Source organism: Nestor notabilis, unplaced genomic scaffold (assembly GCF_000696875.1).
Source record: "Nestor notabilis isolate BGI_N333 unplaced genomic scaffold, ASM69687v1 scaffold606, whole genome shotgun sequence".
In the NCBI taxonomy this organism is placed as follows: Eukaryota; Metazoa; Chordata; class Aves; order Psittaciformes; family Psittacidae; genus Nestor; species Nestor notabilis.
The window spans coordinates 19,187-38,282 of NW_009932132.1; the positions used below are offsets into that span (position 1 = coordinate 19,187).

Consider the following 19,096-nt stretch of genomic DNA (forward strand, 5'->3'; position numbering starts at 1 on the left):
AGCACAAAGGCTTTTTCAGTTTGATAACTCTCAAAACAAAGCACTTTTATCAGAAAATATAGTTCACGCGCAAAGAAAAAAATCTGATTTCCTCCATCCTACTGTAAATGAGCTATACCAAACTGTTTATGTTCATTGTATAAAAGGCACTTCTTACTTAAGTAACAGCATTATGAAGAAGCTTATTTTGCCGTCACATGTAGCTATAAAGACAAAGTTCAAAGCTGACTACCTTTCGTCTTATATTTCAACCCACTGGAAAAGTAGGCTACACTAGACCAGGACATAGCTGAAAAGAAAAACCTTTGACACCTAATACTTAAAGACAGTGACTTTACCTTGGAGTATAAGGAATAGTATGAGGCTTCACTTGATTGAAGGTATAGATTAACTTCTGGGCAGCTCTTTGTTGTTGGATCTCCTGAAGAAAATAATGTTATAAACATAATTTTCATTTTCATGGAGATAAATGCCATGAATTTGTCAAAACACACACAAGCACACTCACAGGCTCAATTGTATACTGTTTACAAATGGGAGATATATCTTCCTCAAAAGCTTTCTCCTTTCCAAAAGATAACATCAAACCATATGTCAATGATGCTGAAGACATTCTCATGTAAGAGTATAACATTTAAGGCATATCAGGCTAGACCAGTCTGTGCCTTCAAGTCTGAACTCACCCTCAGGCAGAGATGTAACACTGTGCCATCATGAAAGATCTTTTGCCAAGTCTGAACCACCTCTGGCAGAAAAGACTTCACAATAAATACTTGTCCCAATTTTAATACATCATTCTCAGACCAAGTACAGATGACCTTCATGGCCCTCCGCAGACCCCCATCCATCTCCTCCCTTGACAAGACTTGGATCATTGCAGCCATACCACGCTGGGACCAGGAAGACATGCTTTTATCAAGGTTCATAGGTGAACTTTCTTCCAGCCGGTAGACTGTCACTTCCTCTCCAGCTTAAATAAAGGGAAGTTTTGTTAGCAGAAGTCAAATATTGCAGCCCCAGGAGAAAACTGCATTTTGATTTGTCTTAAAATAACATAACCACCTTACACACCTTTGTAAGCCACACTTTAAAAGAGCTTTCTTATCATTACCGTTCATCTGTGTGAAAACTTTGCCAGCCTAAACTTACACTACTTATTACATACATTCTGCTTAAGATCTACTGTGATAGCATAAGTGGTCCAAAGAGCTTATATTAAACCTCTAAAAAGAGATGAATTTAAGACCTCCTGGACACTTCCACACAAACAAAACTCATTGATTTATATAGACCAGAATATCAATCTCATTTGCCATACTTTATTAAATACTCAAGAGATGCTGAGCTTTAAAAGTACCTATTTTTAAAGGGTTAACATTTTATCTTCAGTATATGAATCTTAAATATCCCGAGTGTGGCTCCCTCTGTTTATGCACTTATGTGGAACAGTAAGTTTGTTTGTTTAAGTTAATCAAGATCCATGGAACATTATAGAATCATAGAATGGTTTGGGTTGGAAAGGACCTTAAGATCATCTAGTTCCAACCCCCCTGCCATGAGCAGGGACACCTTGCACTAAACCATGTCTCCCAAGGCTCTGTCCAACCTGGCCTTAAACACCGCCAGGGATGGAGCATTCACAACTTCCTTGGGCAACCCATTCCAGCGCCTCACCAGTATTTTCCTCATAACTGTGCTCAGCCAATTAAAAAAAAACCAAAACAACAACAAAAAAAAAAAAAAACCAAAAAAAAAAACCCCAAAAAACAAACAAGGCAAACAAACACAAACTGCTTCTAATAGTTATCGATTATGAAATTAAAGGGACAGACACTGTCACTTTTGCACACAAACAGACAGCTGAGTTGTTCCAGAAATGGAGACTTGGCCACAATGAGCCAGGGAAATTACATTGAAAAGGACTTGACTTTCCTCGAAGGAAGGAATCCTAGGAGAACAAGCTAAAGCAAACTGATAGGATGTTTACAGTTTTGGTGTTTTAAACTAAGATTTCTATTTTTTCCATAAATTCCAATGTTATTTGTACTGTGCAAAATTTCAGATGCTCTGCTCCTGCTAATAACATTTTTCTGAAAGCAGAACAAACCTAGTGAGCTTTAACTCAGTTGCACTGTTTCCCTATGTACTTGTAACAGCATTCCTCTCTTGCAGCATAAGCGAGACACCTTTCTGTTGCCATCATTTGTAAACTAACAGAAAAGTGGACTGATTTTTTAAACTTGGATTTCCTTCTTGCAACTCACATTATTTGCAATGTTAATTTGTAAGAAACAGGTTTTCACCACCAAGTGTGATGCGCTAACTATATCTGCAGAATGGCAAGGAATACTATATGGAAGGACAAACTGGATTCAGACAAGTAGATTTCCTCCCTGCTCCCAAGCCTGCCTTCACTAGTTAGCACAAGTGTCAATGCTGTCAAACACCACTTTTTGCACACATTTTAATTTAAAATAAAGCAACAGAAAGCCAGTGTCTTACATAAAAGACAGACACTTGAATAAAGATACTATAACTAGACACATTTTTTAATCTTACATTAATTCTTCATTTTATTATCGTTTGACAATTTTATACCTAGAAAGGTGTCACCTGGGAGCTTCAAAGTTTAAAATGTTCAATATGCTTATAGCTATATTAATTATCTGCAGCAATCTAGTCCCAAGAAATCCTATGATGCTGCAAGTATCAGCAATTAGTTGCTGTGAGACAAAATACTCTACCCATTGAAAAGAAGGCACCTAGATCTCATGTGTCTAGAGGCAGAGCTTCTGCTGCTATAAGCTAGTACTACACAGTAATTTCAGAACTCTTCCAAACGATTTATGCAGTATTCTCTACTGCTTTTCAGTTACAGCACAGTTCTTTTTTCCTTAGTACACTACAAGTCTTCTGTACCAGGTACAGAAGTGGCCTCTTAACCACTACCTTCTTTATGGGATAGTCTATACATATAGCTACATGAGAGAGAGTGTGGCTGTGAGAAAGAGAGGGGTAGGCAGAGAGAGAGCAGGTATTAAGGTTAAAGGCAATCTTTTTGCTGTCTTCAGCTATCCTAATGATAGCTATAAAGAAGATGGAGTTAGATTAACCTCTGAAGTTGACAGTAATCACATGAATGCCAAAAGGTAACAAGCTACAATAAGGGAAACCCCAACAAATACTGAGAAGAATACTAGGTTCACATTGAAGTCAGTCAAACACTGGAAGAGGTTGCCCAGCAAAGCTGAGGAATCTTCATTTAAAGATATATTCAAAATGAAATTGGATAGGACCTGAGCAACCTGATCTGAATTGGCTGCAGAGGGAGTTGGACCAGATGACCTCCAAAAGTCCCTAAATTATTACATGACTACAATTCTGTCTTGGTTTATCTCTTTTAGAAAAGAAGAATTGCTGAAATTAATCCAAAGAAATTACTCAACATATTTAAAAAGATAACGCACCAACTATTTATAAAGTTTATAAATAACATAACCAGGAAGTTGGTACTCACCAAAGAGCTGGACTGGTGTAAATGGTATGGTCTGAGCAAGTCTCATTAAGTTGTTCCTTTCAACAGCTGAAAACAACATAGATTTCACTACTATGAATAAACAACAAGCTGGCTGAGTTTCAGAAACATCTGGTGGCACTTTAGTGCACAAAGCCTAAGAGGCTGCAGTGTGATCCTGTGTCAGATCTGATCACCATTCTACCCAGCCAGCAAATCCCCTTTGCATGCTCATGGTATCTCAGAAGCAGCAGCTGCCACCCTTTTCCCCGTTCCTTGATTCCCTCCTTCCAAGGAAACAGGCACTCTGGGACAAGCCCCCTACACACTGGCTGGAAGAACTGCTTCTGCTAACTCTTCATCCTCCTTTCACCACAGGCTATCACCACTTCCTCCTCCTGCCATCTCCAGTGCAGCAACATTCACACTGCCAGTAAGATGCATTGGCCTCACCTGCCCTCACTGCCTGTCTCATCAGGCTCAGAAGTACCTGGGGATTTAACAAAGCATCACAGGAAAATCCATGTTTTCCCTGCAAAGACCACTGTCTCTTCACTGGGGCACCTCACCAAAAAACATCACTAACATTATTTTATCTCCAGCTTATTTCGCAGGGAAACATCTTAAAAACTTCATAGAGCTATCTAAATACATATGGATTTGTCCTCACCATGGGCTCAGTTATCAGAAAGGGGAAGAGAGCTGTGAAGTAAGCCACAAAGAGGGTAAGACAAGAACAAGAAGGCAACTCAGATGCTACTGTGCCGACTGCCTAATTTCACTGTTCAATGGCTGAAGACAAAACTAGCATCCGAAGTAGAGAGTGAACCACAACAAACCTGTGTATCTCTGCAGAGCAACCAAAGAGCCATGATGAAAGACTCTTCCAGAGCCTGGACACCATCTGTCGTTTTTTTAAGATTACCTCTCTGAGCAGAAATTAATTGGAGATTATTTAGCCCAGAAGAGAAAGCAAAGGGGACCCACACCATGTCAACCCATGAATTAAGATCCTCATTTGAGAAGATCTGCATTTCAGACTCCACTTCAAGGCTTGTTTACATATGTCAAATGCAACAGGCATTGGTTAGCATGACTGAGTGGTTTTGGAGCACGGTCCTTCTTTGATGCCTCAGTAGGAATATGTGCACAGTATGAACAAGGATGTGAAAAGGGGAGGTGTCAGATCTGTGCTGTCTGTCAGACCCTGCTAGCACTCAGTCTAGAGGCTTGAGAAGCAATGTGAAGTGGACACGCACCAGCTGCTGAACTTGGGTCAAAACTCAAGTTTTTTTGGGTGTGCAGAGAGGCAGAACTGTCCCTGCATGCACATGATAGCAAAAATAAATACATAAGCAGTACATGGTGCAGGATTTCAGTATCAAGCTTTTAGGCTTAGTTGGCTAAATTCTACCACAATCTTCCTGAAGAAAGAAAACCTTCACAGGAAACCTCTCAAGACATTTGTCAGCTCATAATGGAAACCATTCCCTGTGCTAAAAAGTCCTACCTAATCTCGAATAGCATGCCTGGTGTGAGCCAAATTAATCACTGCAACAATGCCACGATGTCAGAGAAATTACTCCTGTACACTGATTACGAACCACGAGGTGTTACTCCCAGTGAAAATCGCGGGTTTTTGAACTTCAGGAGACTGATACTGCTTCTGGTTTACCCCAGGCTTCCGTTTAAAGAAGCTTAAGTCCTGTGGGCAACAGAGACATCTACTGGCAATCCCTGCTCAGCTCTCCTCTGGGAAAAACTGAAATCCAAACCTTGTGGGAAAATCTGTGCACACGCAGTTCAGGAAAAAACAGGACTGCAGGCAATTATCACTCAAATGATTTATTCCCTGTCAGATTTCCAGGAGTTCATAGGTATATAAACACAGATTAAGTAGTACAGGACCAATTAACTGAAGAAACCAATTCCAGCAAGTACAAAGGAGGATGTGGGAGGTGTGAGGGTGACAGATATAAACAGAGTGCCTCTTCTGCCCTCCCAGGAACCAGAGCACTATTCATTGTTTCCACTGATATTTTGAAAGAGATTATCTACATTCTGCTCTGGATTTACCAGAAATACTCGAAGAGAGCAATTAGCAGCAAGAAAATAATTTGTAATTTCCTTACTGGGGTGTTAGGCATGAATTAATACAGAACCTTCTTAGCAGCGGGCAATTGTGCAACTCTTCAAAATGAAAATCACAGAAGATGACAAGGGAATAACTAATGTTCTTTTTAATTTCTCAAATTACTTAGCTATCATTCTGGTGTCTCCTGCTTACCTGAGTAGTGATGATGAAGATCTTGAGATGTTTTCAAGCAGGCAAACATATCTGAAATAATGTTTAAAGGATCATTATGTTAATTATTACAGCAGACATAAATGCATGATTTTTAAATTCCTTCCATCCCAGAGTTTGCCATGAAACAGATTAATCAGAATTACTGTGTCAACATTCTAAAGAGAAGAATTACTAATAGGCTTTAACTACGTTATAATGTACAGTATATTGGCAGATTTCGGTCATCACTGTAGTATAGCCAGATGACTTATTTATTCAGGGAAATGGTGGGAAACTTGTGCTATTAACCTCAAGGACATGTAGCTTCTCTAAGCCAATTACACCTCTGGGATATTAAAAGCACTTTGCTGTCCATCATGTTTCACAGCCTCCCACAGGCATGGTTTTTCCAACTTCATCCTCAGACATTAAGCATTCCATTAACTATACTAACACACCAAAGTTATAATAATAGTATCCCATTAACCCACAGCATCAAAAATTCACTTAAATAGACAAACAGTTTCTGTGGTTACATATTTAACAGGCATGGCCAGATCAAATTTGCTCCAAAAATCTTTGTTTTATAAAGTCTTTTTAATAAAACCAAGATTTATGAGTGTGTTTAAATCAATTAGATAAAATCACTTTGTTCTTTTGGAAAACAATACTTCAAAATGCCAGAGTTCAGAAAATATGTATACTGTACTATTTGCAATTCTGAAAAGTTAGATGATCAAAACTGAATCTTCATTAAAGTATTTGAACATTACACTGCTCTTCTTGGTGTATTTTATTTGCTTATATTCCAGTTTCTAGCAGAATAAATTTTAAATGAAAACATAAACAGATGTTGGGGGAAGACTAGCATTTCCACTGCGTCCTTGGTGATTCAAGGTCCCTTCTGCTCTCTTTCTTGCTGGACTCAACTAGTTTTGTTGCAGTTTGTACGCTGTAAAACAACAAACATGAAGCAGGGAATTGGCATTAAGCCACTCCTTTTGAGGATGGCAAAACTGGATTTTAATCAAAGTAATGGTGCACTCTAGAGAGTAGCCCCACAACTCACTAGGCCTGCAGCAGTGTGCTTCTGTACAGCAGCATTTTGTGCACAGCCGGACCCAGAAAGAGCAGTACTTGAAGGGGAGGTAGTCTAAGAGAACTCATTTCTGCATCACAGCTAGTCTCAGAAAGAGATTGATGCCCAGCTGCTCAGCCTCTTACAGCTAAGTGGCATTTCAGGAAAACTGGAAGATAGACTAAAAGGCAACAAATAATAGAAGTGCAGTTCGCTAACGCTTTACTGTTGCAGAACAAAGTTATTTTTCACTATAACCTTGAATCTCTTTATTGACCATTTCATAATAAATTCAGTCCTTCATTGATTGCATAATTTCAGGAAAACCACACAAACAGAAGCATTACACCAAACTTCAACTTCAAAAATTATGCATATATTTAAAATTTTATATCACAATCTATCCTCAGGTATACTCCCTGCTTTAACTTAGGAGGTCTCTTAGACTGCCAGGGATGAAAGCAACACCGTTATCTTAAAGAGTTTCTTCCTGTTGGAAAGGACAACATTACTGGGCAGACTAGAATAAAAAATAGAATTTTTTTCTTTTAAGATTTTGAAGTTATCATGAGGAAAACATACCCTAATAAAAAAAATCATTAATTTTAAAATACAAATTAGTAACTAACATATATACTATATCTGATAGAAAAAAGGGGTAATGGCTTCAAATTTAAACAGGGGAAGTTCAGGTTGGATATAAGGACGATGTTCTTTACTGTAAGGCACTGGAACATGTTGCCCAAAGAAGTAGTGAATGCTCCATCCCTGGAAGTGGCCAGGGTGGTCAGAGCCTTGGGTGACATGCCAGGTGGGTTGGAACTGGATGATTTTAAGGTCCTTTCCATCCGTTACCATCCTATGGTACTAGGAAACAATAGCTGAACATTTTCCTATAACCCTCCGACTATATTAAATTAACTTCCTTTTGGATTTTTTACTTCAGAATTGACAGAGTGAGATTTGCAGAGAGAAATTAAAATGAATGACAAGCAACCAAAAACTTACTGTCAGTTTCCTCTGAAGTTCTCAACCTGTTTAAAAGCAAACATTTGCTATTTTACTCCAAAATTTCTATCATTAAGCTAACACTCATAAAGAGATGTAATCTGTGTGAGGGAAAAACTCACAAAGGTTTGATCAGCAGTCATAAAACAAAATAACCCTCTGAGCAACTTTGTTCATTGCACCAATCAGCAAATAATCTTCAGCTACTGAAGAACAGATACATTTTATAGCATGCTTCTTTTTCTGCTTTATGTTGAGCTGCTCTTACAATCCTGCACCACTGTTCATACCATTTACACTGCAATAACAGTATCAGTTAAAGACCACTTCAATCATGTACACAATTGTTCATTTTTCAATCAATGCTGAGATGTATTCAGAACTACATACGCTATTACCATTGCTTGCACAAAACCAGACTTTTTAAACTGATGGTCCTTTGGATTAGCAAGGCTGCAGAAAGATGACAGCATCAGTGTTAACATTAAAGCAGTCTTTGTTACAGAAGACAGCGGATATGATTCACCTCACAGGCCAGAGAGATCCCACTGAAGACAACGGACTAAGTGACAGAATCAGGCCACTCAACAGCCTGTATGTCCTGCTGGTAAGCATGCAGTTTGCCTGCTGCCTATAAATGATTGGGTAAAACAAACACATAAAAAAACCCATCACCAAGAAAACCCCAACAAGACCACCACCACAAAAACAAAACAAAACAAAAAAAAACAACAAAACCAAACCAAAAAAACAAACAAACAAAAAAAACCCCAAAAACCAAAAACAAAACCAAAACCAACAGTATGGGTGAAAAACAAAGTATCTTTTTTCCTCTTTCCATAGTGATATCACATGGGATGTGACAGCTTCCTAGTGTTCTTCATTTATTACATCCACAGTGTTACTAAGTAAGAGAAACATAAAAGAAATCAATGAAAATAAGAAAGAAAAGGAAAAGGAACATAGAGACAGCATTGCATGTGAAACAAAAATACCTCCAATGCTAAGACAGTGATTGATCAAGCTGGGGAAAAAAATCCAAAAACCCACAGTAAAATTGAAGCCACTTTTGAAATCAGTATATTTTCACTAAATGTAATCAAAGCTTAATAACTATTGAAAACCCATTAAGAAATCCACACTAAATATTTTGTATATGTGCAGACTCAGTACAAAAGAGATTAATCAGAGAATGAGAGACACTTTCAGGAGCTGCTAGCATTTTAATTATTAAAAAAGGAAACATGCAATTTGCACAGCAAAAGCAAATACAACTTTTCATGCTCACTAGATTGGAATAATGGTTAGTTAAAGATGCTATGGTGATCCTACTGATTGAATTAGAAGATTGGAATACTGTTAGAATAAAAAGGAGTGTGTATTCCACCTAAAATTATATACTTTGTTTAAATGGATCTCCTTTGTCTCCATTAATAAGGCTCCATTGAAAGAAACTTAGACAGATTGAATTGCTGTAATTCTTCATTTTACATAAATTTGTCATCTGAATGTATTGCAGAACTGAAGTGGTAACTTGCAGAAAGTACAGAAGTCTCTCTAAAAGCATGTGATGAATATCTTAATATACTAATAATACATACAATGAGTTCCTGTTCAGATTACTTTTCTTGGTGGTTCCAAATATGCTATTACTCAAATCCTGTAATGAAGAGAGATACTTTTACTGGTAAAATCTGCACATGACTGTCATATACACACTGTGCAACTCACAAACGTACAATCGTTAAAACACTTACTGATACACTTATTGTTAGCATGAATAAAGACACTGGCAGGCAGGTGAATCACAGCATTGCCATTCCTAAACTAAAACGGAACGGATTTGCTCACATTACAGTTTTCCATGCTGTCTTCATCCATTTGAATTAAATACTCAGACACCCACCTATATCTCCATACATGCACAAAAGCATGTTAAAGGTCGTCTAATACGGACAGTATTAGAGAAGTCTTTTTATACTAGAAAATTCCAATTTAGGGATAGTCTTTACTGTTGTAGAAAATAAAATGCACCTAAACCTTTATAACAGAAGAAGGTAACACATTCAGCATCTTTCCAGTGATATTTAGATCACATATTTTCCAGGTCTCATAGTTAAAAAAAAGTACTCAAATAGTCTTTTATTTTGCTTCCAAACATATTACGGAAAATTGGGCCAGCCAGGTCCTCCTAATATGCTAGTCAGAAATGGGATTATTCTTCTGAATAGTAGTCAGGCAGATTTCAATCCTCAAAAGAAACAGAGCCCCCCAAAAAAGTCTGAAGACATCAAAGGTTACAGTTAAATTAACTTAAATTCAGCTTTAAATATTATCTGAAACTTAACTCACCATTTTTTAATTTCACTCATATTTTTACCTTGTAGCTTGCTTTGCAGATGAAAAAAAAAAAAATCTTTAACAAAGCCCAAACCCTCCTACACACACCCTGGCTTAGATCCTTCCTGCCCATCAGGAGGCATTTCTGAACCACTGGTGTTTAACAGGTAAATCTGAAAAGCATCTTTTTAGGAAAAATATATTTATTTAAACTATATCATACTCCAAATGGAACAGTTAGATGCAACAACAATTTACATCTCAATGATATAAATAAACTCTCATAACCCTTAATAACAAGGAGAGGCATGGCAGCTGGGTGGGTATTGGAAGCTATATCTTGGAAGAATAAATAACTTGGTGTTCTGGAATTGACTAGTTCCAGCCTAACCCAAATCATGCTGTAATCACCAGAATGTTTCTGAGAACTTTAAAAATCCCATCCTTGATTTTTACACAAGACATCTTAATACGAGTTTTGAAGAACCAGATTACTTGGTCCTTTCACACAGTGTTCCTGGCTATACCTTTATTTTGCTTGTCTGACCCTGTGTTTCACATTTCAAAGATTTATTGATTTAGACTCCAAGCTCAGTTTTACAGAATACAAAATCAGTGCATCTATTTCTCTCTCCCTCCATACAAAACCCTGCCATTTTAAAAATTTAGATTCAAGTTTGCTTCCCTGGTATTTGAGATTCAAATTCTACAGCACTTAAAACAGCAGATCTGAAACTATCTAGTATTATTTTTATTCCTTTAAAAAGAAAAAAGGCAACTCATAGCATTTACAGTGAAAAATAAGCCAGACTTATAAAGATCACCATTTAATAACTAAGAGTGCTATAAATAAAAAAGGCAAGGAAGGATGCTGTTGAGAAGGGAAGATGAAAGGATTATTTCACATTTCCTTTTCTTAATTTATTCTTTGCTAATTTTCTTTCATACTTCTGAGATACCCTTACACAATGTAGTGAAAGATACATTTTCTTCCATTAGCTACACCATTTTAAAACAGATATTTCTATAACCCAGATTCCTACCCCCTGTCTTCAGGAAATACAAATTGGTCTAGCTCCATCAAAGTCAATGAGCCTATGTTGATTTACATAGGCAAAGGACCTTTGCATTATGGAGCTGGAAATTAATTCTGATAAATTATACGATATGGTATTTTTAAGACTGTGGTTAAGAAATCTAAGCTTTGCAATTATAAATATTTAATTCCCACTTTGCAAGAAATAACTATATCTGTGTGACAGATTAAGAGCTATGTAGCTAACTTTCCAAAATTTACTTCACTTTGCTAACCACTTCTGCCCACAGGTTCAAGACCAAGCTGTGTTCTCGCTCTTTATCTAATGAAACATCATCAACCCTTGTGTCATTTCTGACCCACTTCTTCATACTTGTACATCAAATCCATGATTTAATAATATCCCACTTAAATAATCTTAATAGAGTATTAACAGCTATTAAATTACTCATTTAGTTGCACACATGCACTGTGCTGGCAGACGAGAGTTCGTCATCTCTCAAGAGGTATTTCATGACAAACATGACAAACCTATAGTGGCAAGTCCAGGGACATCAGTAGAGCTACCCGGGATGTGTAATCTTAGACCTTACCTCTTGAGAATGCCTCAGGTAATCACAGAATGGTATGGTATGCCTACCAATGTCTTGATTTTTCATTTTCTGGTGCATGCAACTGAGACGTTCCAAACCTACGCAAAAAAGCAAGTGTCAGCTATTTCCAGAGTGCAAATGAACATCTCTACTGCTACAAACTAAACATCTATGTAGTGCTATAAAATAAACACCTATACCCCATATTCCTCCAGCAAATGTGTAATGGGCTATAAAAGCAGTAACAGAATTCTGTAAGGTTAAAAAGGACTGTTTCCATTTTGTCAGCAGATTTCAGAGGAGTGCAGCCCTTCTTAGACCATGCTGTGCAGAGTCACAGCATTCCCTGGTGCTTCTCCCAGCAGCTCGCAGAATGAAGCCAGTGAGCCACGTAACAGCAAAGGTGAAGGATAATATGAACTATGCAAAGGATCTCTGAGAATGAAAGAGCTGAAGAATTACTAAAAGAAGAGTAAGAATGCCATTCCCTTTTCATTCCATCAGAGATTATACAGAATTCATTTCTTCCCTTTGGAGGATGTGTTTCTGAGCAGTGAGTAATGAATAATGCATGCAGAGGATCTGCCAGAAGATACAGTATCGCAGCACTGCCTGTGAGTGTAAATTTGTGAAAATGAGTGAAGTTCACAAGAGTTTATTTTTTTCAATTAGCCAGGATGCCACTTTAGAATATATAAGACATTTCAGGAGGGGAGACAAAGATACCATCCTCCTTGCTTCCCACTTATACCTGAGGGTAGTACTCTGCTATCTTCCACACCAGCCAGGCAGCACTCCCACAAAGATTTAACTGACCTTCCATTCAACCTACGTCCCTTTTGCCTCTGCAATGATGCAGCAAATAATCAAGTCATATATGTCTGCAACTTAAGCCTAATTCTCTAAAAAATATACCATGAGGCGAAAGTAGTGGATGAGACTTTAAATTTGTGAATTTTTATTCACTGTTGTAAATAAAAAGCTGTTCTGAATTTCACCATCTCCAAAATATCACATACTTAGCTGACTGAAATTAGACACAGTAAGCCAGTTCTTGCTGTGTTTCTCTTGCTCATCCCAGACATTGATCTCTGCAGGCTCTGAGCTCACTTGGGTGTTCTGGGGACAATCATCCACTCTAATCACCTGGTGAGACACAGACAAAGTGACACTCGATTTATAGGATGACTAGCACCTCTACATTTCCTCTGACAGCTTATGACATGGCCTTTCAGAGCACCACTGAAATGCCCATGACTGAAATCACTCCCAGCTGAGAAAAAAAATTTCCCATTTTTGTTGTTACAAGTTACAGAAGACAAATTGCTTTTGTCTAGCAAATACTACTGATGAATGATGTAGCACTATACCTTTTTAAAACTAAGTTTGAAGTCCCCCAGAATACCTTCAGAGGTATTAATTAGGTCTCAAAAGTTCAAGTCTAAGATCTGTTGTTGACCTGAGTGTCTTATGTAAATAAATCAGTCTTCAGCTTCTGTCTTACTAAACAGAGATAAATCTTTCCAGCTGATAAAAATTCTAGGAATCTCTCTATAACCTTATAAATAAATTTTTATGTATGTGCACACTTATACAGTTATAAAAGTTGCCCCATACATATGATATAATCAATCTGCTGTCTGCAATGTGTTAAATGTTTGATGGATTCAGAGAAAAGTCTGTGGGACTCTTGTAGCCAGGAGACAACATTACAAGGCCTGGCTTGCTTGTTTATAGTTGCACACCACATGGATATGGCTTTCCACTATTTCAGTCTATCCTAGAGCATATGAAGCCTCCCCAAGTCCTCTTGCCAGATAAAGTGCAAGGACTGACTCCTTTCCATGTAAAAGCAGTAACACCTCTGGTATACTATGTAGCAAAGTCCATAGACTTCGAAACATTCAAAAATGAATTCCCACACATTCAAACAAACAGGAAATTAAACCAAAGCCTGACACACAAAAAAGATGCCCCAGTTTGTGTGCAGCATTTCAAATTTATACATTTCAACTAAACTACCCTTAATAAATGAAAAAGACAGCTACTGGAAACGTGATTCTCTTGCATCTGCACATACCGGCACCTGAAGGGTTTTTTGATTCTTCTTTCCTCTCCCAGACTTTCTGTCTCTGTTTTGTTGTTTTGCTTTTGTTGCCTCACTGTGGTGTAGCTCACTGGATTGTAAAGACTCTGTGGGAAAGTCAAAAAACACTATTATGCTACAGCGTTTTTATTTACTAAGAGAAGATCTGATAAGACTGACAGTTGGCAGTTCTCCAAAGCAAGCTGAAAAAGACTTGTGACACCCAAAGCTAATACTCACGCAGTTCAGTGCGAAGATGTGCACCATCACAAGATTTAAATCAACAAATGTTATCCATCATCCCATACTATTCATACTTAGAACTGGATTCTGCTGTATTTTGGCTGTTGGTAAGCAAACTTGGTGGTTGACAGGGAGGGTTTTAAACTGGCTATAAAAATGTATACTGCTTCATTCTCCATGCACTCATCTGACCTGTGATACTGCTAATATACCTCTTAGCAATTGTGTAACTAATTTTGGCTCCTGCAACTCTTGCATTGCATTCCCAGGGCAAGAGACTTTCCCAGAGCAAGCACAGTCCCTCCTTTATCCTGGCTGTGTAGCCACAGCCACAGGGATCCATGGAGAGAATCAGCATGGTGCTGCTTGGATACCAGGCACACTCAGCAATTCCCCACAGCAGTAAGACCCAGCACAAAGAAAGTCTAGACTCTCTGCTGCTACCCTGAATTGCAACTAGTACTCAGATGCAATGGAAACTTTTTAATCATGCCTTGGGGTCTCCAGTAAAAGATACTCTACAGGTGTAGTTTTTTATAATTACCATCTATGGCCTTGCAGGTTTTCCCTCTTTTCTCTTTCTTAGTGGACTGTAAGCTGTTGCTTCTGCAGAAACTCCAGTCCCTCCAGAGTGGGCTGATCCAGAAGGAGGTGCTGCATTTCAGCTTGTTCTGAGAGATGAAGCTGCTGTGATGTGACCTCTCTGAGTTGCAGGAGGACTTTGATTCTCTTATCTGGACATGCCTGGGAGGACTACCCATGCAATTGCAGTCACTGTCATAGGTGGAATGTATGCACAGGGCCTTCTTCTTTGATTCTGAGCTGAAAACCCCTTTTTCATCACCTTCAGAAAATCCCCAGTTCACATAACCACCTTTAGTTTTTAACCTGTCATCACAGAAGGGTGCTGCACTCTCTTCAATATCCAGCGATGGGTGAAGACCAAGCGAATGATTGGCCTTTATGGCATTAGTCTTTTCTGATGGCAAATGAATAACAAAGTCTCTCCGGTTCCACTCATAATCTTCTGGCTTTTTTCCAATGAGGCTGACACTCTGCAAATTCTGCTGTACCAGAATGCTACTTTGCAGTTCACCTCTGAATGCATGGCCCCTGTACTTGTCAGGAGTGCTCAAGAAAGACAAATTTAAGGTGACGTCCTCAGAGAAAGACCCTCCCTGATGCTCAGGGGGCACCAGCAAAAATTGTCCATATCTAGGGGTTGATTTAGTTTCAGAGGATACTCCTGAAGTGAGTGTGTCACTTTCTATTTCTATCTTTCGAGAGCTGTCTTCTGCCTTGTTACTCTCCATTCTAAATACATGGTCTTTGCACTCTGATGGCCACTGACTCCTTACCAAGCTCCGTAAAAGGGAGGATGGCATGCTGTAGTAGTGGTATTTCTTGTCATACAAACACTCCAGGCTGCTCAAGGTCTTGGAATAGAGTGCATTGCTCCAGCTATGGGGCAGCTTCCTACAGCTTCTAAGCTTTGTGTCAGCCAGTAAGGCTTCTTCCACCTGCAAGGTGTCTACTGCTGAAAGCACTTTCAGGATGTCCACTGTCAAGGCAGACAGGTCTTGCAAATGTCCTAGCTGGCTGTCCAGGGAAAGTAAAGACTCCTTGATACAAAATACCTTCTCATGCACTTCTTTAAGCTGCAGAAACATCTCTTCCACTCTAGATGGAAAAAGAAAATATCATGAAAATACCAAAACACAGATCTTCACTTCTGTTTGCCAGATGAAGGAAGCCATTAACACATTTCAAAAAGTCAGTTCACATTTCCAACAGCCTCTATTTTTTTTTTTTTTTTTAATGGTGACTTCCTGTCACGTGAATACCTATATTTGACAAAACCAATCCAAACTTACATGTCAGTCAGATGACTGGGCAAACAGTCACTGACTTTTAAGGAAACAAGATTTTTGCTCCAGGAGTATCTATTCAAAAAACTGCTATTTTCCTACTAATGTCCATTCATTGCCATAAAACATGGCAGCAGGACACAGGTTTGGAAATGCTGCATTTACTACTGCATTTACAGCTGTAATGCATCATAATGCACTTCCAAAGCTGTGTCCTGCTGTCAATGCTGTAAAGTATACTTCTTGTCACCCAGTCATGTTGCATTTCTACATTTCTTGTGCAAGCATGAGAAGAACATGGCTCACACAAACCTACAGATACTCCTGTATTTCTCAAATACTGAATACTCAGTACAACACACTCTCTGGACCTCTTATCACTACGATCACTACAACAATGATAAACTAGCTGCAGGCAATATGCAAAAGTTGCTCCTTTCCTTTGTCACTGAGTAACTAAAAGATGCAGTTATTTAACCAGTATCTGAATAAAATCAAAGACCAGTATTCCAAAATACTTTATTAATCTAAATTAAGTTTTTTTATTAACGTTATGCAATGCTGTGAAGTGTGTTTAACTTTTGCACTCAAGAAAAAATCCTTTCCAGATCTATATTTACCCACTATACGAAATCTTCTTGCTCTAATTGATTCTGCAGCTTTTGAACAAAGCTACTTATTTCATTTCCTTTCATTTTGCTTGCAAAGCATTTGTTTTGTTTCAGTATGCAGAAAATAAGATTACAAATATGCAAAGATTAAGAAGCTATCTTTGTCTAGGCAAAACAAATTTATTAGATGAGATCAGTATTGGCATTCTTTAAGACTTCTTATAGCACTCATTTTCCTTAACTCTTCACATTAAACATAACGGCAGGGCTGCCACCGATTTCAATAGAAAGCTAAATTAGGCCAATACCGAGACTTTTGAAACCCCTGACAGTTGTGTATTGACATTTTGCTAGCAAAGACACTACGCTGCAGTTAATGCTACAATGGTTATATGATATGGTTATTTCTGTAAACAGCAGTTACACTCAACCACAAGCAATATTCTCAAAGTGTTCTTACACTGCTAAGCCTTTAAGTAAAAATATGTACTCTATGTCATACTATGGTTTTTGTGGTGCTACTTAATCTGCAAAAGTGAAACTGACCAACACCTTACTGTACCCATTTAACCACCTGTGCACTGTACACATCTGGGGATGCAATTCTGCCAGCAAGGCATCCCAGCCAGGCCTGTCATGCCATTTAAACAGATACCTTGTATTTCCATCAAACTAGCAAGGCCTGTGTATGATACTGCTCTCCTCTTCACAGTGGACATTCCTGTTCCAAAAGCATTAGCTTATACAAGTCTTTTTATATGACAAATGTATACAAAGAGCACAAATCTGCAGCAAAACACACCTTTCTGTTGTCAGACGAATTCTTTCACTGTCACTGGAACTCAGGTTTTCATTCTTCTCATGAAAATATTTTTCCACACACTGTTCCTCGAAGTCATGGAGCTTCTTTAACTCCTCATCACTTAGGTACAGCTCTGAACAAAAGAGATAGGAGTCAGTATGAAGCATGCTGATAAATGCAATTGTTTATAAGCATCCATGATAAAAAAAAAGAAAACTGTTGGAACTGCTTTCCTCCCCCTCCCTTGACAAGAATGAGTCAGATGTAACCTCCACGAATTTGGGCTTATGTATGAAGACTCAACAAGTCAAATACAGGTAAACATGGGTTTTATCTTTCCTTAGATAGGGGGTAAAACCACACTGACAAAAATTCCAGTGTCTTCCCTTTTAAAGCCTCAAAAGTACATACCCAAATGCTGCTCACAAACATGTATTTTCTCCCAAACCTTTTTTTCCTGTGTTTTGTTATGCTTGTGTGACACACGAGACTTAGGTATAGGTACATAAGACTTACAAAGATTTCACTGTAATTTGGTCCAGGCATTCATTTAGGTCTAGTCACATAACAATTACAGTCCTTTCAGGTACTCAAAGCTACAAAGCTTTTTTTTCACCTAATATCTTCCCATGCTCATATGTATAAAATGTTAAGCAAGATTACTGGGCGAAAAAGAACACATTCAAAAGCTTCAAACTCCACAGCTTGGGCTGCTCATGATGCTATTCTTCTAGCACACCAAGACTTCTGAGAGAACAGATTGATTATAAGTCAATATCAAGAAATGCATAAGGTGGCAAGCTGCTTCTCTCATCCAAAATCTGCATCTTCCCAGTTTCTTTTTTCTTTCCTTTTTTACATGCCAGAGTCCTCACTCTACATGCTAGTGGGGTATCAGTGCCAAGCAACGTGGCAGTGTTTGTCACAACTGTGTAGTATGAGGCTGCAACACACAGCTCAGCAGGGAAGCCCCCTGCAGTGTTCTGGGTACCCCTCTAGCTCCAAGTGAGACTTGATCACCTTCTAGACTCTTTTCCCCCTTAATCCATCTGTATTCTTGCCTCCAAGATTCTACTCTCTGTATTTCAGTATTTTCATTGATTTTCCACAGGGTGGCACTGGATACTCATTACTAAACCCAGTTAAATATAATCACATCACAATTTCAGGAGAAATTTATGAGGCAATACACAGGCATATAGAAAAGGCATTTAGAAAAGGTACCTAAACAGGAAAAATGTCTCTCTCTGCTAGAAGTGTAGGCATAGCATGAGCCGCCTTCTACCCGAGGACTTTTATATGTGCAAAGTAGTGTTTCAGTTATTCTTGTGCCTACTGTACCTTACAAGGAAGACACCCTCTATGCTATGTCAGTGACTTACACTATGCATGCATATAAAATAAGCAGCGATACTTCAAAGGCAGTCTGATGTATCCAGTCATGACGGAGGAGCTGAGCCTCAGAGCAGCAGTAAAGTAGATCAAGATTGATCAGCTAAGCCCGCTTTTGAACTCTGTAACCACCTGTGAGTGTGCCAGATATCTTCAGGGATTCATGTTCAGCAGAGTGAAGCATAAAGGAGGTTCTGCTCACCTGTTCTTAGGCATCAAAGATGTACATCTCAGCAGG

General features: G+C 38.5%; 1 protein-coding gene across 1 annotated transcript in view; it reads right to left on the reverse strand.

The window, feature by feature from the left end:
* Positions 1-19,096, reverse strand: part of TRPM6 (transient receptor potential cation channel, subfamily M, member 6) — a gene marked incomplete at its 5' end in the record, with an annotated part of 62,814 nt that overhangs the window by 8,695 nt on the left and 35,023 nt on the right. The window contains 10 exons of the mRNA XM_010016214.1: positions 339-421; positions 684-970; positions 3,518-3,583; positions 5,802-5,852; positions 7,888-7,913; positions 9,489-9,547; positions 11,857-11,954; positions 12,876-13,002; positions 14,989-15,865; positions 17,467-17,599. Coding sequence (XP_010014516.1) covers positions 339-421; positions 684-970; positions 3,518-3,583; positions 5,802-5,852; positions 7,888-7,913; positions 9,489-9,547; positions 11,857-11,954; positions 12,876-13,002; positions 14,989-15,865; positions 17,467-17,599 — 1,807 coding nt within the window. The remainder of the gene's footprint in view (positions 1-338; positions 422-683; positions 971-3,517; positions 3,584-5,801; positions 5,853-7,887; positions 7,914-9,488; positions 9,548-11,856; positions 11,955-12,875; positions 13,003-14,988; positions 15,866-17,466; positions 17,600-19,096) is intronic.